Source organism: Pristiophorus japonicus, chromosome 8 (assembly GCF_044704955.1).
Source record: "Pristiophorus japonicus isolate sPriJap1 chromosome 8, sPriJap1.hap1, whole genome shotgun sequence".
NCBI lineage: Eukaryota > Metazoa > Chordata > Chondrichthyes > Pristiophoridae > Pristiophorus > Pristiophorus japonicus.
This window is the reverse complement of record NC_091984.1, coordinates 83,533,905-83,558,429: the sequence shown is the minus strand read 5'-3', so window position 1 is coordinate 83,558,429 and position 24,525 is coordinate 83,533,905. Positions and strand designations below refer to the sequence as shown.

The following is a 24,525-nucleotide window of genomic DNA, read 5'->3' as shown; positions in this document are numbered from 1 at the left end:
AACAGCAGTGCTTCAAGAGGTTTACGTTGTCTCATCAGGTGGTGGCAGACATCTGCAGTCTCTCAGAAGCCCTACTTCCTGCTTCATCTAGTGACCAAGTGTTACTAGTCTCAAAGCCCCCAACCTTTTTGCCTCCGGATCCTTCCAGGTCTCTGTCGGTGACATAGCCAGTATTTCCCAGTCGGTGGCCCACAGGTGCCAAGTCAGGTGATTGATGGCTTGCTTGTCAGGGCCAGCAATTTTATGTGAAGTTTGCCTGCAATGATGCCAGTCAGAATGAGCAGGCTTTCAGGTTTGTGTCTCTGGCTGACTTCCCAGAGGTGCAGGGTGCCATTGACTGCACATACATGGCAATTTATGTAGCCCGATCAACCAGGAGTATTCGTGAACTTTAGGGGCATCCATTTAATCAATGTGCAGCTGGTATGCAACAACAAAAAGATATGCCTGCAGGTGTGCTTGAGATTCCCGGGGAGCTGCCATGATGTTATCATCCTGTGGCAGTCCAAGCTCCCTGATGTCTTTGCACCTGTGAGCGCAGTTAATGGATGGCTACTAGGAAATTCAGCTGATGACACATGTCAGAAATCCAACCAATGAAGCCCAAGAGAGTTACAATGAATGCCATATGACCACCAGATGTGTGATCAAAAAGCCATTGGCATGCTGAAGATACACCGAGACAGATCTGGAAGCGTCCATCAGCACACACCAGTCATAATTGTTGTGGTGTGATGCGCTCTGCGCAACTTTGCGCAGCAGCGAGGTTTGGACCTGCAGGGGGAACAAGGCACAGAGCACAGATCCTTTGCAGACGATTCCGAGGAGGAAGACAAGGAGGATGAAGGTGATGAAGGCAATGCAGCACCAACTGCTCACATTGCTGCCCGGGATAGCCTTTTTAATGCAAGGTTCACTTGGATTGCACCAGTAGACCGATGTCAGAACATTTAGCGGCCACTCTTCCTGCCCCCCTCCCCAATGCTACCGGCGCAACCAACCAATCTTTGTACATCCCCCAATGGTCCCTGTCAATTCACGACCTCCCACTCAATTATCAAGCAAGTTCAAAGGCGAATTGCCACCCAGCAACCAAGAATGGGCAAGATGGGAAAGTGGTGCAAAATAATAACATTTATGTGATTCTACTAAAGAACAGAAACTTCACAACATAACATTTTCTCATACACCCGTGTGCATACCAATGTTCCCTCTAAGCTGCATGGTCGTAATGGGAAAGATCCTGTGCCGACCCCTCAGCAGCTTTTCCACTGTATGTACCGCACATGCGCAGAAATTTAAACGGACCACACAGTATAAGTAACAGGCCACTCAGAACAAAGCGCATTTTACAGGGAACATTAGTGCATATCCTTCTGCAACTGTAAAGCTTTACTCATCCTTTTTCTACCACTCATATGTGGTGCAACCCCTGTGGCTTCAGTAGAGGCAGGCTGCTCAGATCCCTGCTCTGACTGCTGAGATGCTCTTGGCTACACGGGCTCCACCAAAGACTGCTCGACCTGCTCCTGTGCAGGGGTAGACTCAACCATCAGGACACGGGGCAGCATGATGAGTACTGACTGGGGGGGGGGAGGGGGGTGGCAACTGGTGAGAAATGGAAGCGCTTTGAGTGGAGTTCCCACTTCCGTGTTCCCTTTCGCCATCATACTTCTCATTGGCCAACCGCACTTCACTGCTACCACTCTGCTGGAGAGAAGATTGGTGCATATCATTGCAGCACTGTAAGGCCAAGGCTAAGGTATCCGTCATAATATTTAAGGTGGCAGACATGTTGTCATCTAGAGTGTGCAAAACCATGGTCAAGTTGTGCATGGACTCATTTGATTCTGCGATTGATGATTCACGAAGCTTGCCACTCAATCCATGCAAGAATACATCATCTTAAGTCCCTGTAGCATGTACCCACTCATGCTTGAGGCAGACTCCTCAATTCTCTCTGCTATCGTGGTCAATGTGTTTGGAAGGTCCGTCAGTGCATCGCACATTCTCTGCTACGCATCAATGATTGACCCTGAAATTCCAACCACCCTGGGTCCATACGGAGTGTGTACGGACCAGGGGAGACATCGCAAAAGTGGTCTTCGGCGCGCAATGTGCATGCGCCGAAAACCAGCTTTTCCGATCTGTCAAGTTTTGATTTGACAGATCGCACGCATCTCGGCAGCAAAAACATTCGCATGGGCAAGATTGCAGTATTTGCCCATCTCTTGCCCAGAGAATGTCCTTAAAACTCTTGTGTCTGGTAAAAGCAGGCGCATAGCCTACTTTTACCAGAGTAAGAGTTTTAAAACATGCAAAAACATATAAAAATAACATTTAAAAAACACATTTTAATGTTAAAAACCCTGCCCACTAAGGTGAGTTTATTTTAAACCATTATTTAAAAACTTTTTTAAAAATCGGGAAAATATTTTTTTTTCTAAGACATTTATTAACTTTAATTTAAATTAGATTTTTTTTCTATTTTTTATTGGTGTTTTGGTGTTGTGGGGTGTTTCTCGATCATAATAATGAGCACTCCTACTTACGGAATTGCCATTATTATGAATGAGAAAATACTTCACCTGGATTGGCTGCCCAGTGCTATGTGACTCCAGCTCCAGCTCTACGTCCATCCAGACATGCACGTGCTCCGATGCGCAAGGAGAGGAAGCCTCAGGACCTGAATCTCTGGTAGACGCAGCAGCAAAAGGTAAGTGCGCATCTTTTCTCTAGAATTGAGCTGAACGCCCACAAAGATTTCAGGGCCATTGTCTTTTTCGGCCCCCTGGGTACAAGCATCTGTGTCCAGCTGAGCAGAGCTTGGAGAGGGCTGTGCCTTCTAACATGGACTCTCTACTGCTGTCCCTGCCACCACCATATGCTCTTGTTCACTTGTGATGTGTGAGTCACCAGGTGAAAACCCAGCTATCTGTCTTACTGGTCCACCAAAGTGCGAGTAGCTGAGCTGGTGCATGGTAAACATGAGTCCTGTGATGATGTACCCTCAGAAGGATTCAGCGAGGTCCATGGACTCCTGCTGCATATGTGAAGGCCCTGTGGGACATAAAAGAAATGGGGGTGGAAATTTGTTACTGCCCATTTTGAGGCGTTTATCCAGGCGGAGCGGTATGTATAGCGCCTTGAAAAAGTTTGCGCCACCCGACAACAAATTTGGTTGAATCGGGCCAAGAGCTGACAGAGGTGTTAAATCAGCCGTTACACACCTGACTTGGAGGGCGCTAACGAAAATCTTTGCGTTAAATTCTGGAATCCATTGTGCATGCTCCGAAGTCCGATTTGAAATCCCACTGTCGGACGAGTAATGCACCCATTAAAGTTTCAAATTCAGTTGTTAGCAGGCTGTAATGGTAGGTCTGTGTAAACATTGCACTGAGTGTGACCTCCGAGGGAAGCGCTTCCTATTCCCTTTAAGTAGCCACCAGTTAACGACTGTGGAAGGCTGTACCGACTGTTTTTTCAGACGTGATTTGTGGCGGTCGCTAAATGAGGCACGGCACCGAATTTAGAGACCAGGACACTGGTGCGGTCATTACACCCGACTGACGTCATGATCGGACTGTTAGTCAGCAGCCAGGTGCTAGCATTTCACGCCCCAGTTAGCCCTCAACTGAATTTTCCGGCGGGGCACTAAAAGCTGTGCACCCGGTCGCTAAGCTATTACACATGATTTAACGCTCCTTGTGGCTGCTAACTGAGGTGCTAGACAACAGAATTTCCATCCCATAAATTAGTATTGGTCAGATAAGAATGCTACAACTTACCATTATGAAGATGATCATATTTCACTCGTTTTTGAAATCAAGTTAACATGGCTGAGTGTTTTATGATTCGCTGATATTTAGTTATCTCACTGGGTAGCTGGGAGGTCCCCATCTCCCCATCTGATGGCCAGGGTTGCCAAAAGTCCACTTATCTACAGCACTTCTTCCTTTGCAGCTGTTAGTTGTGAGATGTGTGGAGGAACACCTCTGGTTCTCTATCTCTCCCTTGTGTTCTGTGCTTCCTTCTCCTGCAACGAGGGAAAGAGCAGACCCATGAGTGACTATAATGCATGTGTTCACCTGATGGATGTAATGAGAGAGAGGCACAAGGAGGAGGGTGAATGGCAGTGGTGAATGCATAGATGGGGATGTGAGCAAGTGTCTGCAAAGAGAAGAATTGGTAAGCTTTCAAGTTAAATGGTTGTGAGGAGCGATGTGATGGAGTAGATTTGACAAGGCAGAGTGAGGGGGTGGGGTGATGCACACAGCAGGATGTGAGTGAAAGTGCAACTGTACTCATCTTTCCTTATCTAGTTAGGTCATTAGGCCCTTCCTGCACTGATTGCAGGATTGTGACAAAATTCTCCTGCTGCTGACTTCCTGGGTCACCTCAAGCCATGCCTTCTTTGTGGCAGCAGCAGATTTTTTCCTCTCGCTATGGGCAAGTGACCATAATTTTAATTTGGAGCCGGTTGGGAGCAGGATGTGGGGGGGTTCCCAATGCAGGGCCTGATTAACATTTCAAAGCACTGTTTCCCCTCGCAGCCAGCCAAGTGGAGAGGCTGGCTGGTTGCGGGCAGGTAGGCCTGCAGCACTAGGCTGCAAAGATGAGGGAGGAAACAATCGGATGGGGCGGGTGGTGAGGTGCTGGAGGATCAGGGCCAGAAGAGAATCGAGGATGGGAGAAGAGAAGCATTGGGGCTGCCCGGAAGAGCACGGTGCGAGTGGGGGGGGGGGGGGGGGGTGGAGAAGCATCGGGGCTGGCTAGAGGAGCATTAGTGGCAGGGGGAAGCATTGGAGCCAGCCAGAGGATCAGTGGGGGGGGAGGGAAGAAGCATTCTGGTCGGAGGATCAGGACGAAGGAGCATTGGGGAGGGGGGGGAATAGAGGCCTTGTAGTGGGGGATCAGAGGCCTCATGAGAGGATCGGAGACCTTGTGGGGGAGATGGGGAGGCCTCATGGGGGGGATTGGAGGGCTGGGGCGGGAATCGGAGGCCTCTTAGGGGGAATCAGAGACCTCGGGGGGGCGGGGAGGAGGGATGGTGTCTGATTGCGGGGGGTGGGCGAGGCAGGGACATGGGATCCAGGAGGTAAGTGTAAAGGCATTTACCTCCTGGATCCAGCAGTCCTTGCCTTACTTTTATTGGGGATTTGCCCGAGGCCTAAGAAACCCAATCAACCAGAGTTAATTTGTAATGATGATTAATTCTGAGACATGCCAGCCTCATTATAATATTTAAATGGTTAATTCACCTACTTGGAGAATGTTGGCTGCCCAACCCCTGTCCTGCCTCCATTAGGCGGGTTGGGGTTGGGATTCAGTTTTTTAATGCTTTAACCTCCCACCGACCCCAACCCACCTGTTTTTTAGGGTTAAACTTCCCTCATCTCTGTCCGGTTCCTTACTGACTCCAGCAGTACATCAAACAATGCATTGTTAAATCGAGACGCAACCCTTTACTATCCTGAATCCATCACAAAACTTTTCTCTCTCTTTGTTCAAACTCCCACCTCAATCTCTGGATTGGCCCTTTAAATACTGGAGTTGCGATTGTGCCATGCGAGTCCTCATCTTGCCCACTGCCACACAATCAACGCCATACACAGAAGTAAAATAATAATGAACTGGCTGTGTTAAAATACCACTGACAGGTGCAGTGAACTCACTTTCAGGTTTCCCATGTCATATCAGACCCCCCTCATCCATACCACCGCCCCCCTCCCCCCGCTCCAAACATAACTCCTAGGTAATATTGGGGCCTAAGAATTCAACTTGAAACACAAAACGTTGTAATTCCAGCTGCGTCATTTTGTACTGTTACTTTCAATATTGTAAATATTTAACCTCTGGTGCATCGCCATGATAAAGGTAAATTGAGTACCAAGTTGAAATTGATGTTTCTTTTTTTAAATTTCCCCTGGAGATTTATGCCAAGGGACTAAACACTGATCTCACTAACTCAAGAGCTTTCTCTAGTTTAGAATCAACAAACCGATTTACAAAACCATACTTTTGGTGGGAAGTCTAGTCCGCCACGAGTGCATATCAGGAAACTGCAATTGTTAATTGGCTTGGGCTTTTGTTTTGATAGATTTTGACACCACAGGCCCAAAATTCCAATGCGACCATTCTGTTGGCGGAAGTGCAGCAGAGAAAACCGTAAATCCACAAAATGAAATGGCCCAGATCTTATCCCCGATTACAGGAGGGAGGAGCTGAGTTGCGTACTCAGAGTGAGCAACCTTTGCCTGTTACGGCACATTTTTGGCATCTGCCCCAACACGCCAGCTGCAATTTCTGAGTCATGTAATTTTGCTCCAAAGCCATAAAGAAGGTTCAGGAGGGAGCTATCAGGACAGATATTGCGGTTCCATGACTTCTGGGGGCTTTTCTGTAATCTCAACTGAACTCTTGCCACCTCTCAACTGAGGCTCGTTGAGGGCGTCTGGGGCAGAATTCCCAGGGGAGCCCATTAATTCCTCCAGCCATGCCCCCTTGATGTGGTGGGGAGCATGCAAAACAATTGCCCTCTTCCGCTCACCACAAAATTGCTCTAGAATACAAAAGGGGCAGAATCCCAGCAGAACCAGGTTCCTCCCCATTTTCTAGTCCCCCAACCAGGGATCCACTGCACTTCCACCTGAGGCCCAATCCGAACTTCAGGCCCCACATTTCTCTAAATTCATGAGCTCCATCTCCCCCTCATCTCCACTCTGCAGTGTTACTACAACATAGATAGTATGTCATACTATCTAGGAAATATTGCAATGTAATTATTTTTAAATTGCTATGTTAAATTTTGAATTTTCCACCCATTGGAAGGGAAGAGAACCTCCCTGTGTGCTCTGATTCCTTCCATATGCATTTGGAGGGAGTCATGCGGGAGCCTGGGTGTAGCTCTGCACCTTTGTGCAGTGCTCGGCAGTGTTTGCAGCACCTCACTGCTGTAGAACACTGACAGCACAATTGTCAAAATAAATTTGCACATGGTCCCTTTAAGGAAACCAGCTGATGACACGTCATCGAATGATGTCATCAGACCGCTTCCTTCAATTGGCCGGCAAATGCACTGAGCGGGCTTAACAAGCCCCATCAGGGGAAAATCATTTTACACACTGGGCTGGGACCTGCCATCACTCACCACGGACCTTCTGAGCTTGGTAGAATCCAGCCCTGAATGTTCGAATGGGGCTCTATTTTCCATGATGTTTTCACATGCATACATTTTCTTCAAGTGAGATCCTCCGCAGTTCCCTCACCAATACTGGGAGTAATTTCTAAGTACGTCAGCAGCTATATTGGAATATTATCCCCACTGTTCGTACTTGTGATCAGGTTCACATTTGGTGCCACTAATTAACTTTTTGTGTAGAGCCTTAATTCCAACCAATGTCTTATTCAAGGGCCATTCTCAAGAATGCTGTAACATGGAGTGATGGGATGTGGGTCTGTGCAGTTCCCTGAACAGCGAGCTCCTGATTGCAATACTACTGCAATCCATTGCTTACATTGAGGTCAGGAACTTCCCCACAGGAAGGAATTTTAAAAAGCCCTAAAGAAATAATATTTCCATTAAAATTCACCTTTTCATTTGTTGGATAAATAACCCCACCTCCTCAGTCTTCTTCTTAGGCAGTCCCCCGGAGTCGAGGATGACTTGCTACCACACTAAAATGAGTTCTAAAGTGACACAGTTTGTGTCACTGGTGGGGCAGATGGTGGTTGGAGGGATGGGTGGATGAGGTGCTTGATTTGTCGTACGCTCCTTCCGCTGTTTGTGCTTGGCTTCCACATGCTCCCGGCGAAGAGACCCAAAGTGTTCAGTGCCTTCTCGGATGCTCCTCCTCCACTTTGAGCGGTCTTGGGCCAGGGATTTCCAAGAGTCGGTGGGGATCATGCATTTTTTCAAGGAATATTTATTTGCCTTCTCTCATTTGAAAACAAGAGAAATACAATACAAATGCAAACGCACTGAATTTGAAATCTGTCAATGTACCACACCATGGCAGGCCATGAATGGAAGCCCAAAGATACAAGTCCACTGAGGGCCACAGGTGAAAGTGAGGAGGGCTACAGGTGGTTCCTGAGTCATATTAAAAGTACAACTATGACATATTAATTATTAGATTTTATGTCTCACTAAATGTCAAAAAATAAATAAATAGTCCAGCATGGATACATGAGTTTCATACATTATCATAATAGTACTGATTAATGAAGGGCAATCTTATTTGAATAATTATAATTCTGGAGACATAAATATAAATGATGATTATTACTAGATTGTGCCTTTAATTGTGAAGCATTTTGATTTTAAAATAATGAACTGATCATTTAAAAAAAAGATTTCTCATTGTAAATAATGTGTCAACTGATGGGTGTACTGAAAAAATATGTTTGCACAGAATCATTACTCAGAGGCCAGGTTATGTAGATATTATAGTATAATCTCTTGCTGATATCTTTTTAATGCAGATTGGGAGTTGTAAAAATGTCACTGTTATGTCTTTGCGGACAAACAAACTGGAGCGGTTGCCTGAAGAGATCGGACAGATGCAGAAATTGAAAGTGTTAAATTTAAGTGATAACAGGTAATACAAATTCTTGACTTTGTAGAATTTTACTTAAAATACGTGTGTGTATTAGTGGTCCAATATGTTGCATGCAGTGCTGCTAAGTCATCATATGAGGGTACACTTGCACAGCAACTTCCACAGCCCATGCCTTTGGGACATCAAAGCAGAGCTCACCCTCATACTCCTCTCATACATCTCATATCACTATCTTAATACAGTCATTGGCAGAAGCTATGGGCCCAAGTTTCCACATGATTCGCGCCTGATTTTTAGGAGCAACTGGTGGAGAACGGACTATTTTAGAAATCGCAATTCTCCACATTTTTTTTTCTGCAGTTCTAGTCAGGTAGAACAGTTCTAGTTTAGAACAGAATTTTTTCTTCAAAAGGGGGCGTGTCCGGCCACTGACGCCTGATTTGAAAGTTTCCACAGTGAAAATGTACTCCAAACTAAAGTAGAATGGAGCCAGTGAAGATTTTTGTAGAACTGAAAAAACCTGTTCTACACATTAAAAAATCAGGCGCAGGTTACAAATTAGGCGTCTAGTACGAGGTGGGGGGGGAGGGGGGGAGAAGGGAACTCATTAAATTCGACAATAAATCCTTATTTATACTTCTACAAATATTATACAAATAAATCCAATCTGAATAAACATTTATAAGCCAAGAAAAGATTAAATAAACCATCTTCCTACCTGTGTGAAAATGCTTCAGCCAGGGAGAATTCTGCAGCCGTTCGTGCCGCTGAGCGGGAGGGGGAGAGAGAGAGAGAGAGAGAGGGAGAGGGAGAGAGAGAGAGGGGGGGGAGGGAGAGAGAGAGAGGGGGGGGGAGGGAGAGAGAGAGGGGGGGGAGAGAGAGAGAGAGGGGGGGAGAGAGAGGGGAGGGAGGGAGAGAGAGAGGGAGGGAGGGAGAGAGAGAGGGAGGGGGGAGAGAGAGGGAGGGAGGGAGGGGGGAGAGAGAGAGGGAGGAAGGGGGGAGAGAGAGAGGGAGGGAGGGGGGGAGAGAGAGAGGGAGGGAGGGGGGAGAGAGAGAGGGAGGGAGGGGAAGAGAGGGAGGGAGAGAGAGGGAGGGAGGGAGGGAGGCAGGGAGAGAGAGAGGGGAGGGAGGGGGAGGAAGGGAGAGAGAGAGAGAGAGGGGGAGGGGGGAGAGAGAGGGAGGGGGAGAGAGAGGGAGAGAGAGGGAGGGAGGGAGGGAGAGAGAGAGAGAGAGAGGGAGGGAGGGGGGGAGAGAGGAAGGGAGGGAGAGAGGGAGGGAGGGAGAGAGAGAGAGGGAGGAGAGAGGGAGGGAGGGGGAGAGAGGAAGGGAGAGAGAGGGGTAGGGAGGGAGAGAGGGAGGGAGAGAGAGAGAGGGGGGAGGGAGAGAGAGGGGAAGAGAGAGGGAGGAGGGAGGGGGAGAGAGAGGGAGGGAGAGAGGGAGGGAGGGAGAGAGAGTGAGGGAGAGAGAGGGAGGGAGTGAGAGAGAGAGAGGGGAGGGAGGGAGAGAGAGAGCGAGGGCGGAGAGAGAGAGGGGGGAGAGAGAGAGGGGGGGGGTGGGGAAGGGAGAGGTCAGGTCGGATCGGATCCAGTCCGGGAGTCGGGAGTTGGGTCCAGTGGAGGGGGGGGTGCGGGTCGGGTCGGGGAACAGGAGCGCGGGTCGGGTCGGGTCAGTCGGGGGTGGGGGGAAGCGGGTGTCGGGTCGGGGGGGTGGGGGGAGTGGGTGTCTGGTCGGCGGAGGGGGGGGAGCGGGTGTCGGGTCGGGTCTGTTCGGCGGGGGGGGAGCGGGTGTCGGGTCAGGTCTGGTCGGCGGGGGGGGGGTGCGGAGCAGGTGTCGGGTCGGGCCTGGTCGGTGGGGGGGTGGGGGGAGCGGGTGTCGGGTCGGGTCTGGTCGGCGGGGGGGGGGGTGGGGGAGCAGGTGTCGGGTCGGGTCTGGTCGGCGGGGGGTGGGTGGGGGGAGCGGGTGTCAGGTCTTGTCGGGGGCGGGGAGCAGGAGTTGGCCGTGGGAGGAGCCTTATCCACGCAGCCCCAGTGAGGCCATTCAGCCAGGGCTAGGGGCTGCGTGCTTCGGGCCCCTCCCACACAGTTCGGCGCCTGGAGCTACTGCACTTGCGTGCCGACTGTAGCGTGCATGTGCAGAGGTCCCGGCACTGTTTTCAGCGCCGGGACCTGGCTCCGCCCCCCCCACAGCTCGTGCTGGCTGCGCCGAGGGCCAGAGGACCTGTAAGTAGGTGGAGAATACCGAGGATTTTTTTAGGCGCCGTTTTAGGCGCGAAAAACGGGCGCCCAGCTCGGAGGGGCGCCCGTTTTTTTTCTTGTGGAAACTTGGGCCCTATGGAACAGGTTGTACGAAGCCAGTTTGTTCACCCAGGGTAAGAGGTGTGATCCTGGGGTACTAGCTGATGAAATATACATTTAAAATTAAAGCTAATAAAAGACAAGGTGGCACAGTGCAGGATGCAAGTTCATGTCCTTATTTTCTTAAAACATGATTTTAAAAATCTCAATTGTGTTGCTGCAGGGATACGGCAAAGGCCAAGTTAATTAAAAGCATCAGTCGCTTGTAGCTAGTATTGGAACAGCATTCCAGAGGCCTGACAGATATTGCCCTCTAAGCTGAGGATGATGAACAGATGATGTGGAGAAATGTGAGAGAGATGAAGAAGAGAAGTATTTAACCAATTAGGTGGTGCCATACATTACAGCACCAATATACAGTGTCATAAAAGATTAGGGTGCAGGCTAAATCCTGTTCTACAATGGTAGTCAAGTGCTGAATAGACACCAGAGGCCTCAACACACTGAAGGACGTAAAAGTAAAAGGAGAGTTGTGCCAATGCCACTCTCATAGGCATCCTTGCTCCAAGTGAAGAGCAGTATAAACAGAGGCCTAGGAGCATTGCCCTATTGAGTTGAAAGCTAAAAAAATAGATACACTTGTTAGCTTGAATTTTGTTCAGTGGCATGATTGTCACTAGAAGTGTGGTGTAGTAGAGCGGGGAAAGGCTACATCTACACCTGCACTTATCTCAACATATTTTCAGGGGCCAGTTTCATTTGAATCTGTGGGCGAGCACCAGGCATTGGAAATGCCCCTCATTGGGAGCCTGCCCATTTCAGGGCAGAAAGTATTGTGCTTTTGCAGGAATTAAATGCATACAGTGGCTCAAAGAACCAGAAGGCCTTTTACTGCAATCTCGGGATTGGGTTGTTTATAAAATGTCAGATAGGTCTGCTGCAGGGCCCCCAGTTCACAGATGCTAATGTGAAAATGATCCTGCAGGAGATTTGAGTCAGGAGGATGGCACATTTTGGCAATGACAAGCAAAAGGCCCCAAGGAGATCAGTAGCAAAGAAGTTGAAGGATACGATTGGAGCAGTCAGTGCTAATTCTAGTATTCAGCGTACAGCCGCTCAATGCTGCAAAAGTTTTAATATCCTTACCATGTCAGGTGAGATAAGAGGAGCCACCCACATCTTCCAGGAATATACTTTGCTAAGCATGTTTGCCACTTACAACCATCTCCTCCCCACTGTGTTAAAGTGTTTAAAAGGGGTTTCCGCCAAAGTTACAGCAACAAAGCATGAGAACCCCCAAATAAATTCCAGTGTAAAAGTCATCTAAGAAATAAGATTTCAGTGAATCCTTGAAAAATACCTGCTGGGCCATTTAAATTCACTCCTGCTTTTCCTTTAGAATGTATGATGTCATCATGTCATTACAGCCTCATTTAAATACACCGACCCATTTTAAGTCAGATGCTTTCACATTCTGCCAAAAATTCTGACAGAAAATTGGGTGGGAGCTGAAGTGGTTAGGAATCCACATACCTGCCCAGCATAATACTGCCCAAAAGTCAGATGGCATTCATTGGAAAATCTTGGGTATTGAATGTCTCTTAGTTACTGTTTGTTGCTCCTTTTTATGCAGTAGAAATGATGATTGGGGGCAGCCTGAAAGCAGACATTTTGGCCCCAAGTTTCCACACGCGGCAAAACAGGCGCCTCTCTGAGCTGGGCGCCCGTTTTTCGCGCCTAAAACGGCGCCTGAAAAAAAACGCGCTATTCTCGAGCGCTTTTGCAGCTCGATGTCAGCTTGGTGTGGCGCCCAGGGGGCGGAGCCTACCACTCGCGCCGATTTTGTAAGTAGGAGGGGGCGGGTACCATTTAAATGAGTTTTTTTCGTGCCGGCAACCCTGCGCGTGCGCTTTGGAGCGTTCTCGCACGCGCAGTGTGAAGGAAACATTGGCACTCGGCCATTTTTGTAGTTCTTTGTAGCTGTTCAATTTTTAACATTTTTTAATAAAACCACATTGCCCTTCCATGATCAGCACTGAGGCTTCTTGCAGCAGTGAGAAGGCTGCAGGAAGCCTCAGAAGTTGAGGCAGCCGTTTCCCGATGGGCCCGACCGACGGCAGGGGGGCCTCCCTCTCCCCCCTGCCGTCGGGAACGGCTGCCTCAACTTCTGAGGCTTCCTGCAGCCTTCTCACTGCCTCCTTCCCCCCCCCTGCCGTCGGAAACGGCTGCCTCCTCACTGCCTCTCCCACGCTGCCGTCGAGAACGGCTGCCTCAACTTGTGAGGCTTCCTGCAGCCTTCTCCCTGCCTGAAGCACTTTCACACAGGTAGGAACATGGTTTATTTAATCTTTTGCTTATAAATTTTTATTCAGGTTGGAATTATTTGTATAATATTTGTATAAGTATAACTAAGGATTTATTGTAGAAGGTAATGACTTCCCTTCCCCCCCCCCCCCCACCCCCCACCTCGTTCCGGCTGCCTAATTTGTAACCTGCGCCTGATTTTTTAATGTGTAGACAAGGTTTTTTCAGGCCTACAAAAATCTTCACTTGCTCCATTCTAAGTTAGTTTGGAGTACGTTTTCACTGTGGAAACTTTCAAATCAGGCGTCAGTGGCTGGACACGCCCCCTTTTGAAAAAAAAATTCTGTTCCAAAGTGAAACTGTTCTACATGACTAGAACTGCAGAAAACTTAAATGTGGAGAATTGCGATTTCTAAGATACTCCGTTCTCCACCAGTTGCTCCTAAAAATCAGGAGCAAATCATGTGGAAACTTGGGGCCTATGTTGGAACTCTCCATCATATAACATGGTGGAGTTTCAATGCATTATGAATAGGGAATTCTACCCACAACCCATTGTCCCAATTCATGATGCACATGGAGGAGTTCCTCATATAAAACCTCAGCAATATTCTGTGAATTCACGATTAGAATTCAGAAATGGGTAGTCATTGATACTTCAGTGAGTGTGATGTACAAGAAATCCCCACAGGAGTATGGCAACTGGTGTAAAGTATGTTTTGGAACTTCCTTTTTAGGGCAGTAAACGTAACACCAAAAATAGTCCTTTAACTGTGTTGGTTTTAATTATTTCAGGTTGGGAAAAAGAGTGCATGTACAGCATCTTTAATTAGCATGTTTTGTAGTTTCTTTTAAAGCTGGTTATAGGGTTAATTTTTATGGAAAGTAAATACAAGCTGCAATGTAGCTCAAAAACGAGCACAAATTAAACTCCAAACTCTCATGCCAGTCAAAACATAAAAATGGAAGATATCCTGTGAGTTACCCTTGGTGTTAATTGTTGGGTTGAGAATATGTTCCTGCATTTTTAAGATTTGGGGATATTAACACGTTAAGGCTAATTAATGACTGCCACATACAATGCGGGAGATTTATGCAAATGAAAAAATTAGAGTCCTATAGAAAAGAAATGGGTGAATGCAGTGTATTTCTAGAAGCCTCAGGAACCTTTGTATGTTGTTTCTTTTTTATTGTTAAAACTCGATTCATGTTCAATACTATTAATGGGAATTTGCAAAGTGTTGAATTCCTTGGTTACAGAACTCATGAAATATCCAGTTCTATGGAAATTCTATGATTTCTGCAGCCTGGATTATGTGTACTGCTGGTCAGAAACATGTTGTATTCATTAGTTTGAGTTATCTAGTCACAAGATGATTTTTAAAAATCAAACCCTACTAATCCATACAGATCATCAATCTCCATGCTGAGTTAGCTGACCTCAAAACTAGCCTCTGCACTCATAAATTAGGTAAGATAAATCAGCCAAAGTTCCTGTTCCTGATCACTTTACAGCAACCCTTGCTGAGAGTGCACATGTGAAAATCAAGTGAAGAGGAGATTAGATTGCTGCGATATTCCCCTTGATGATTAGCTCGCTGACACCCATGAAAAATGGCCACTTAGAAGAGGAACTGGAGCTTGCCCTGTACCCATAAAACCATACCTAGGGATGTACCAAATCTTCAATTGAGGAGAGGAAGGGAGAACATTTGCTATAGAATATTAATGAGAAAAGACACCACAGTGAGGACACTCAGGAACAACATTCTTACTGGGTTTTTTTTCATTTTTCTCCCTGATTTTTGCTGGTATATGACTCCAAAGATGTGGGCTGACCTTTTGAGCCTATACATTGAGTATCAGCAGACTCTTCAATCATAATAGGCATAGTAATATTGGTGTTACAGAAATGTACTCTTGACATTAGTTGGAAAAGTCATTAGCCTGAGAGAGTTCACTCCATTACCATTGAGGGCAATACAAAGGTTAAAGAAACTGAGAAAGTTAGGTGGAGTTTAAAAAATATTAATTTATTTCACAAATCATATGTGAGCAGCATCATAAATTATAATATTAAAACATAGTGTAATAATCTAAATCTTTAAAGTAAACTCCACTTTTATTTTGTGTTGTTTCCTTGGGAAGACGGAACGTGTGATCCTCTTTTGTATAGCACTATCTTATAGTTGCCAGCCTCCTCCTTTCTTTTCATCTGGGAGGCAATGCAGATAGGCTGAATACTCCTCCATATCCTCTACTGTTTTTAATCACGACACAGGCAACAAGACCTGGATTTCTCTTTGAGGCAGATGGCCTATCAGTTGCATCACTGGAGGGGAGCCTCTTAAGTGGATGAGGTGAGAAGCGCACAAAACACCTTAAAGATTAGATTAGTCACCATCACAGCTTAAATTCATAATCAGAGCAGGTTACCCAGCAGTGATAATACCAGAGTGTTAAGCTCTCGAATAGGAGACCTGCATTCAAATCTTAGTCTCTACTGAGACAAATGCACAGATTTTCAACTGTGTGAGTTAGATTGTCTGTGCAAGAAAGGAAAATGCTTAAAAAGGTCCTGCACTGCATTAGTCACACCTGCCTTTGGCAAGTTGAACAAAGTGTATTGGAGATATCCATAGGGTAAGCCATTTCCCTGACTGCAGAGAATAGCTTGGATATAAGGCACCTAATCACAATTATTGGAGAAAATAGGGTATAATTAGGTATGGGGAGTCTAGCCATAATGGAGTGACATGTGAATGTCTAAACCGTTACCTCAACTTGATTTTGAATGTATTTTTCTTTTAGAATAGCAGTAGAAAACTAAATTTCTTTGAGGGCATGAAAAATTCTTGGCATTTTTTGCCATGAATATTACAGGTATTTAGCTTGTACTTTATAAAACAATTCAAAATTGCATTTGAAATATGAATTTCTTTAAAACAAAGCCAAAATCTACATAGGCACAACAAAGAGAATGTTGTTTGTTTGGCATAATGGCATTGAGTGATTTGACTACAATGATTTGTAAGGCATCAGAAGCTCGAAGCAAGTAAAAATATCAGGTAAAACACTAATGTATTTTGACTGCAATAAACTGTGATCTATAAAATGTTTGCTTTTTTATGTTTTTAGGTTGAAGAATTTGCCTTTCAGTTTTACTAAGCTTAAAGAGCTAGCAGCACTATGGCTTTCTGATAACCAGGTAATGAATCAAGAACAATGTGGAAGAATGAAGAAAAAAGATGGTTTCTTAAAATAACTTACCTATACTTTAGCATCCGACTGTAGGAACAATCTCTACTCAATCTTCTCTGCTTACCTAAGTCTGCAGCAGGAGAGGAGAAAGCAGGAAGAATGTACAGTTTCTCATTTCTGGAAAAGGCCAAGTTCATAAGCCTATATTATCCAGTGTTGGTAAAATTAGCATCTCATGTTCAGTAGCTTATTTATTAATTGAATAATCTAGTTGCGCAAGACATCATCAAGGCTGAAAAAGTACAAAATGTATTAGCATTGAGAACACATGAAGAGGAGGCGCAAGACCTGTCCTGTCAATGGACATGAGTTAGAGTAGGTGGGAGGAAAATAAAGGGCAAGTAAGGGGAGTGAATGGAGGGGGAATGGCAAGGGGAGCACAAGAGAGGAATGAATGCAATGGGGGAGAGAATATGAGGGGAGGAGGAGGAAATTCAAGGGAGGAGAAAGGGCAAGGGAATACCTGCAAAAGGGAGAAAGAAGGGGAGAGAAAATGCAAGGGGAGAGGGACACAATGCTAGGGGAGGGGAAGCGGCAGAATGTGTGACAAATGGGAGGGGGTGCAGAATGCACAGCAAGGGGGAAATGGATGGTGAAGGGAGATGGGAAATAACGGAGGGAATGGAGGCAGTGAAAGAGGGGTAGAGTAGACATCAGTGAAAGAGGGAGAAATGGATGGCAGTGAAGAGAATAAGGAAGGGTGAGTGAATGGGAGGGGGAGTGAATGGGAGGGGGAGGGGAACATTGATGGCAATGAAGGAGGATCTAAAAGGATGGCAGTTGAGGGAAGAGGGAAATGGATGGTAGGGAGGGAGAGAAGGATAATAATGAAAGGAAGAGGGAAAGGGGCAGAAACTGGGAGCAGTACTGGAGGGGCCAGAGAGGAAAAGCTGGAAAGTGTGCTTTGTAATGGGGAGGAAAGACAGTGCCAGCATTAACTGAAAAGAAGTGGGGAGGGAGAGTGCCATGATAAATTAAGTGGGGTGGGGAGGAAGGCAAAGAGTGCTAGGATGAACTCTGGGGGAGCGAAAAGTGGATGCTTGATTGGGGTGTGTGGAAAGATGTTGCAAATTAACAAGGGTGGAGGGGAGAAGAGTGTTAGGTTGAATTGATGAGGCAGAGGGAAAGGTTTGTCATTATGAACTATGAGAGATGGACAAAAGATTATCTCTGAACGGGCAGGAGCTTGATGGTGCAGTTTCCTCTCCCACTCCTTTCAGAACATGCTGGAATCACCATGGAGTTACAGGCATTGCATGTTACAGATCCGACACTGGCAGCATTTTAGCAATATTTTTATATTCATTCACGGGATGTGAATGTCGCTAGCAAGGCCAGCATGTATTGCCCATCCCTAATTGCCCTTGAGAAAGGTGGTGCTGAGCTGCCTTCTTGAATCACTGTCATCCATGTGGTGAAGATACACTCACAGTGCTGATAGGTAGGGAGTTCCACGATTTTGACCCAGCGACGAGAAAGGAACCGCGATATATTTCCAAATCAGGATGGTCTGTGACTTGGAGGAGAATTTGGAGATGGTGGTGTTCCCATGCACCTATCGCCCTTGTCCTTCTAGGTGGGAGAGGTCACGGGTTTGGGAGGTGCTGTTGAAGAAGCCTTGGCGAGATCCTGCAGTGCATTTTGTAGATGGTACACACTGCAGCCACGTGCACCAGTTTAAGGTGGTGGATGGGCTGCCAATCAAGTGGGCTGCTTTGTCCTGCATGGTGTCGAGATTCTTGAGTGTTGTTGGAGCTGCACTCATCCAGACAAGTGAAGAGTATTCCATCATACTCCTGAATTGTGCCTTGTAGATGGTGGAAAGGCTTTGGGGAGTCAGGAGGTGAGATACTCAATGCAGAATACCCAGCCTCTGACCAGAAAAAGGAAATGAACAATAGGAATCTAAATTAAATGGCTCTGGGCTACAAAACACAACATAAAAGAGGGTCATGGGCATATTGGTGAATAGCTCACAATAATATGTGCAATAAAAACAGAAATAGCTGGAAATACTCAACAGGTCAGGCAGTATTTGTGGAGAGAGAATCAGAGTTAATGTTTTAGATCAATGAGCTTTTGTCAAAATTGGAAAAAGTTATAGTTGTAACAGTTTTTAAGCACAGTGGCAGGGAAAAGGGGTGAGGGAAGTACAGTGATTTACTTGTACATCTTTCAATTTGGTTTCGCTGCTCACAATGCAATCTCCCCTATATTGGGGAGACCAAATGCAGGTTGGGTGATCACTTTGCTGAAGATCTCCATTCAGCCCGCAAACAAGACCCTGAGCTTCCGATGACTTGCCATTTTAATTCTCCGTACCACTCTGATCTCTCTTTCTTTGGCCTCCTACTGTTCCAATGAAGCTCAATGGAAGCTCAAGGAACAGCCCCTCATCTTTTGATTAGGCACTTTACAACATTCTGGACTCAACATTGAGTTGAACAATTTCTGATTGAACTATTGCTCCCATTTTTTCAGACAGTTGTTGGTATTGGTTCTGCTATTGCCATTTACAGCTCCTCTAGACCCAATTTTTGTTTTTTATACTCGTCTATTATCACCCCTTTTGCCTTGCACCATCATCCCTTTTGTCATTTAATCACTCCTGCCTTGCACCCTATCACAGACCTTCCCTTGTGTTCTTTCCTCCCCTCCTCCTCCCCAACCATTCCTTGCCTCTGTACTTGCATAAAAACTGTTATATGTCTAACTTTTTCTAGTTCTGACGAAAAGTCATCGTCCTGAAACATTAATTATATTTCTCTCTTCACAGATGCTGCCTCACCTTCTGCGTATTTCCAGAATTTTCTGTTTTTATTTCAGATTTCTAGCATCCACAGTATTTCACTTTAATAATATATACAAGATTACCACAACTCTAGAACCATGGGACATAGATTTAGAAGAGGGAAGGTGCACAGACAGTCTAGAGTTAACTTCCTTATGCACAGTGAGATGAACATGTGGAATGGACTGCTCAGTACATAATGTAGAAAATATAACGGGAGAAATTATAGATATTTGTGGAAATGGGCAATTGAGAGGTATTCGTGTTTTGGGACCCACCAGATGGAATGCATAGTCTTTTCCAGTTTCGCATTGTCCTATGGAATGACAAGTGAGTCAACAGCTGTAAATGTTATAGTGCTTGTCATTCTTGTTTTAGGGAACCTATATAGAGGATTTCTTTACATCATTATTAGGAAACCTCATAGAAGAGCTATATTTGTTTTTTAAGTTGGAAATGAATAAGAGAGATCACAGGAAAAGCTTATTGGTTAGATAATCCCATGTTTGGGATAACACAGGAAAATGAATATGAAAAATAATTCTGAGGTTAGTGCAGTGAATATTTATTTTCTAGGTGCAGTAAGACAACAGTTATGTTCTGCATTATGTTCTGCACCTGGGCAGGACCAGAACCAATGTCCTAGGGGGAGTGTTTATTAGTGCTGTTGGGGAAGATTTAAACTAACATGGCAGGGGGATGGGAACCAATGCAGGGAGACAGAGGAAAATAAAATGGAGGCAGAAGCAAAAGATAGAAAGGAGAATAGTAAAAGTGGAGGGCAGAGAAACCCAAAGCAAAAAACAAAAAGGGCCACATTACAACAAAATTCTAAATGGGCAAAGTGTGTTAAAAAGACACGCCTGAAAGCTCTGTGCATCAATGCGAGGAGTATTCGGAATAAGGTGGACGAATTAAGCACGCAGACAGCAGTTAACGGATATGATGTATTTGGCATCACAGAGACATGGGGCCCAAGTTTCGGGCCGCGCCTAGAATGGCGCAGCCTCGACCTGGACACCCGTTTTTCGCGCCACAAAGTGCGCCAAAAAGAAACTTACAGATTCTCCGGCTCCCTGCAGATCGTTTGCAGCTCGGCGTGGCGCAGCACGAGCTGTGGGGGGCGGAGCTAGGTCCCTGCGCTGAAAACAGTGCCGGGACCTCTGCACATGCGCGCTACAGTGGGCGCGCATGTGCAGTAGCTCCAGGTGCCCAAAACTGTGTGGGAGGAGCCCGAAGCACGCAGCCCCTAGCCCTGGCCGAATGGCCTCACTGGGGCTGTGTGCATAAGGCTGCCTCCCACGCCCAGCTCCTGCTTCTTCCCAACCCGACTCGACTCCCGATTCTCCCCGCTCCCGGACCCGACCCGACCCGACTCCCACCCCCGCTCCCGGACCGGACCGGACCCGACCCCGACACCGACCCGACTCCCGCTTCCCCTCCCCCTCCGCCCCCCGGACCGGACCCGACCCGACCCGGACACCGACCCGACTCCTGCTTCGCTTCCCCCCAGCCCCCGACCCGACCCCCCCGCTCCCGGACCAGACCGGACCCGACCCCGACACCGACCCGACTCCCGCTTCCCCTCCCCCCCACCCCCCGGACCGGACCGGACCTGACCTGACCCCGACACCGACCCGACTCCCGCTTCGCTTTCCCCCCCACCCTGCCCCCGGACTGGACCCGACCCGCGATCCCCCCCCCCCCCCCCGAACCGAACCGACCTCCCTCCCACCACCCCGCCCGACCCCCGCTCCTGACCTCTCCCCCCTCCTCCCACCCGGACCCGACCTCCCTCCCTCTGCCACCCCCCCCACCCCCGACCCGACCCGACCCGTGCTCCTGACCGCCCCCCTGACCCGCGCTCCCGACCCCGACCCGCGCTCCTCCCGACCCCGGACCCCGGACCCGACCCGACCCAATGCCACCTACCTGTAAATCTGGTGCTGGGGACAGGCCCTGCCCGAAGTCTTGGTCCTGGCTCGGACCCGGCCCGTTCAGCCTCCCTCCCCCTTCTCCTTTCCCCCCCCCCCGCCTTCTCCTTCTCCTCCCCCCCCTTCTTCTCCCCCCCCCTTCTTCTCCCCCCCTTCTCCTCTCCCCCCCTCTCCTCTCCTCTTCCCCCCCTTCTCCTCCTCCTCCCCCCTTCCCCTTCCCCTTCTCCCCCCTTTTCCTCCCCCCTTCCCCTTCTCCTCCCCCCTTCCCCTTCTCCTTATCCTCCCCCCTTCCCCTTCTCCTCCTCCTTTCCCCTTCTCCTCTCCACCCCTTTCCCCTTCTCCTCCCCCCCTTCCCCTTCTCCTCTCCTCCCCCTTCCCCTTCTCCTCCTCCCCCCTTCCCCTTCTCCCCCCCTTCTCCCTTCTCCTCCTCCTCCTCCTCCTCCCCCTCCCCCTTCCCCTTCTCCTCCTCCCCCCTTCCCCTTCTCCTCCTCCCCCCTTCCCCTTCTCCTCCTCCCCTCCTTCCCCTTCTCCTCCTCCCCCCCTTCCCCTTCTCCTCCTCCCCCCTTCCCCTTCTCCTCCTCCCCCCCTTCCCCTTCTCCTCCTCTCCCCCTCTCTCCCCCCTCCCCCATCCCTCCCCCTCTACCTCCCTCCCTCCCCCTGCCCCCTCTCTCCCTCTACCCCCCTCCACTCCCCTCCTCCCCCTCCCCTCGCTGTCAGAAACACAGACACTGACAGACAGAGAGTGAGAGACACAGACAGACAGACAGACAGACAGAGAGATAGAGACACTGACAGAGACACACTGGGGGGGCATCCCAGCACGCTGTTGGAGGGCTCCCGGTGCTGCAGTCGGTAAGTAGAAAATGTTTTATTTATTGATTTTTTAAAAATTATTTCTTATTATTTTTTTGATTGATTTATTGGTTGATTTATTGGTTGATTTTTAGCATTTATTATTGATGATGGCTCTTTATTTGTAAAACTGAAGTGTTTAATGTTTGTAAACTTCCCTTTAAACCCCCCCCCCCCCATTCCCTACGCCTGATTTGTAACCTATGTCTGATTTTCTAAAGTGTAGACAAGGTTTTTTCGAGCGTACAAAAATCTTCACTTACTCCATTCTAAGTTAGTTTGGAGTAAGTTTTCACTGCCGAAACTTTGAAAACAGGCGTAAGTGGCTGGACACGCCCCCTTTTGAAAAGAAAATTCTGTTCCAAAGTGAAACTGTTCTAACTGACTAGAACTGGAGCAAACTAAATGCCGAGAATTTGAATTTCTAAGATACTCCGTTCTACACCAGTTGCTCCAAAAAATCAGGAGCAACTGAGGCCGAAACTTGGGCCCATGGTTCCAGGGTGACCAAGGGTGAGAACTCAATATCCAGGGGTATTCAACATTTAGGAAGGATAGGCAGAGAGGAAAAGGAGGCGGGGTGGCGTTGCTGGTTAAAGAGGAAATTAATGCAATAGTAAGGAGGGACATTAGCCTGGACGATGTAGAATCGGTATGGGTGGAGCTGCGGAATACCAAAGGGCAGAAAACGCTAGTGGGAGTTGTGTACAGACCACCAAACAGTAGTAGTGAGGTTGGAGACAGCATCAAACAAGAAATAAGGGATGTGTGCAATAAAGGTATAGCAGTTATCATGGGCAACTTTAATCTACATAAACCAAACTGGTAGCAATGCGGTGGAGAAGGATTTCCTGGAGCGTATTAGGGATGGTTTTCTAGACCAATATGTCGAGGAACCAACTAGAGAGCTGGCCATCCTAGACTGGGTGATGTGTAATGAGAAGAGACTAATTAGCAATCTTGTTGTGCGAGCCCCTTGGGGAAGAGTGACCATAATATGGTAGAATTCTATATTAAGATTGAAAGTGACACAGTTAATTCAGAAACTAGGGTTCTGAACTTAAGGAAAGGTAACTTCGACGGTATGAGGGGTGAATTGGCTAGAATAGACTGGCAAAGGATACTTGAAGGGTTGACGATGGATAAGCAATGGCAAACATTTAAAGATCACATGGATGAACTTCAGCAATTGTACATGCCTGTCTGGAGTAAAAATAAAACTGGGAAGGTGGCTCAACCATGGCTAACAAGGGAAATTAAGGATAGTGTTAAAACCAAGGAAGAGGCATATAAATTGGCTAGAAAAAGCAACAAACCTGAGGACTGGGAGAAATTTAGAATTCAACAGAAGAGGACTAAGGGTTTAATTAAGAGGGGGAAAATAGAATACGAGAGGAAGCTTGCAGAGAACATAAAAACCGACTGCAAAAGCTTCGATAAATATGTGAAGAGAAAAAGATTAGTGAAGACAAACATAGGTCCCTTGCAGTCGGATTCAGGTGAATTTATAATGGGGAACAAAGAAATGGCAGACCAATTGAACAAATACTTTGGTTCTGTCTTCACGAAGGAAGACACAAATAACCTTCCGAATGTACTAGGGGACAGTGGGTCTAGTGAGAAGGAGTAACTAAAGGCTATCCTTATTAGGCGGGAAATTGTGTTGGGGAAATTGATGGGATTGAAGGCCAATAAATCCTCAGGGCCTGATAGTCTGCATCCCAGAGTACTTAAGGAAGTGGCCCTAGAAATAGTGGATGCATTGGTGATCATTTTCCAACAGTCTATCGACTCTGGATCAGTTCCTATGGACTGGAGGGTAGCTAATGTAACACCACTTTTTAAAACAGGAGGGAGGGAGAAAACAGGTAATTATAGACTGGTTAGCCTGACATCAGTAGTGGGGAAAATGTTGGAATCAATCATTAAGGATGAAATAGCAGCGCATTTGGAAAGCAGTGACAGGATTGGTCCAAGTCAGCATGGATTTATGAAAGGGAAATCATGCTTGACAAATCTTCTGGAATTTTTTGAGGATGTAACCAGTAGAGTGGACAAGGGTGAACCAGTGGATGTGGTGTATTTGGACTTTCAAAAGGCTTTTGACAAGGTCCCGCACAAGAGATTGGTGTGCAAAATCAAAGCGCATGGTATTGGGGATAATGTAATGACATGGATAGAGAACTGGTTGGCAGACAGAAAGCAGAGTGTCGGGATAAATGGGTCCTTTTCAGAATGGCAGGCAGTGACTAGTGGAGTGCTGCAGGGCTCAGTGCTGGGATCCCAGCTCTTTACAATATACATTAACGATTTAGATGAAGGAATTGAGTGTAATATCTCCAAGTTTGCAGACGACACTAAGCTGGGTGGCAGTGTGAGCTGTGAGGAGGATGCTAAGAGGCTGCAGGGTGACTTGGACATGTTCGGTGAGTGGGCAAATGCATGGCAGATGCAGTATAATGTGGATAAATGTGAGGTTATCCATTTGGGGGCAAAAACACGAAAGCAGAATATTATCTGAATGGCGG

At 47.2% G+C, this 24,525-nt stretch overlaps 1 protein-coding gene across 1 annotated transcript in view; it reads left to right on the top strand.

The window, feature by feature from the left end:
- The window catches only part of lrrc7 (leucine rich repeat containing 7), a 480,097-nt gene that overhangs the window by 286,810 nt on the left and 168,762 nt on the right, over positions 1-24,525 (top strand). The window contains exons 11-12 of the mRNA XM_070886128.1: positions 8,485-8,600; positions 16,298-16,367. Of these exons, the coding sequence (XP_070742229.1) occupies positions 8,485-8,600; positions 16,298-16,367 (186 nt within the window). The remainder of the gene's footprint in view (positions 1-8,484; positions 8,601-16,297; positions 16,368-24,525) is intronic.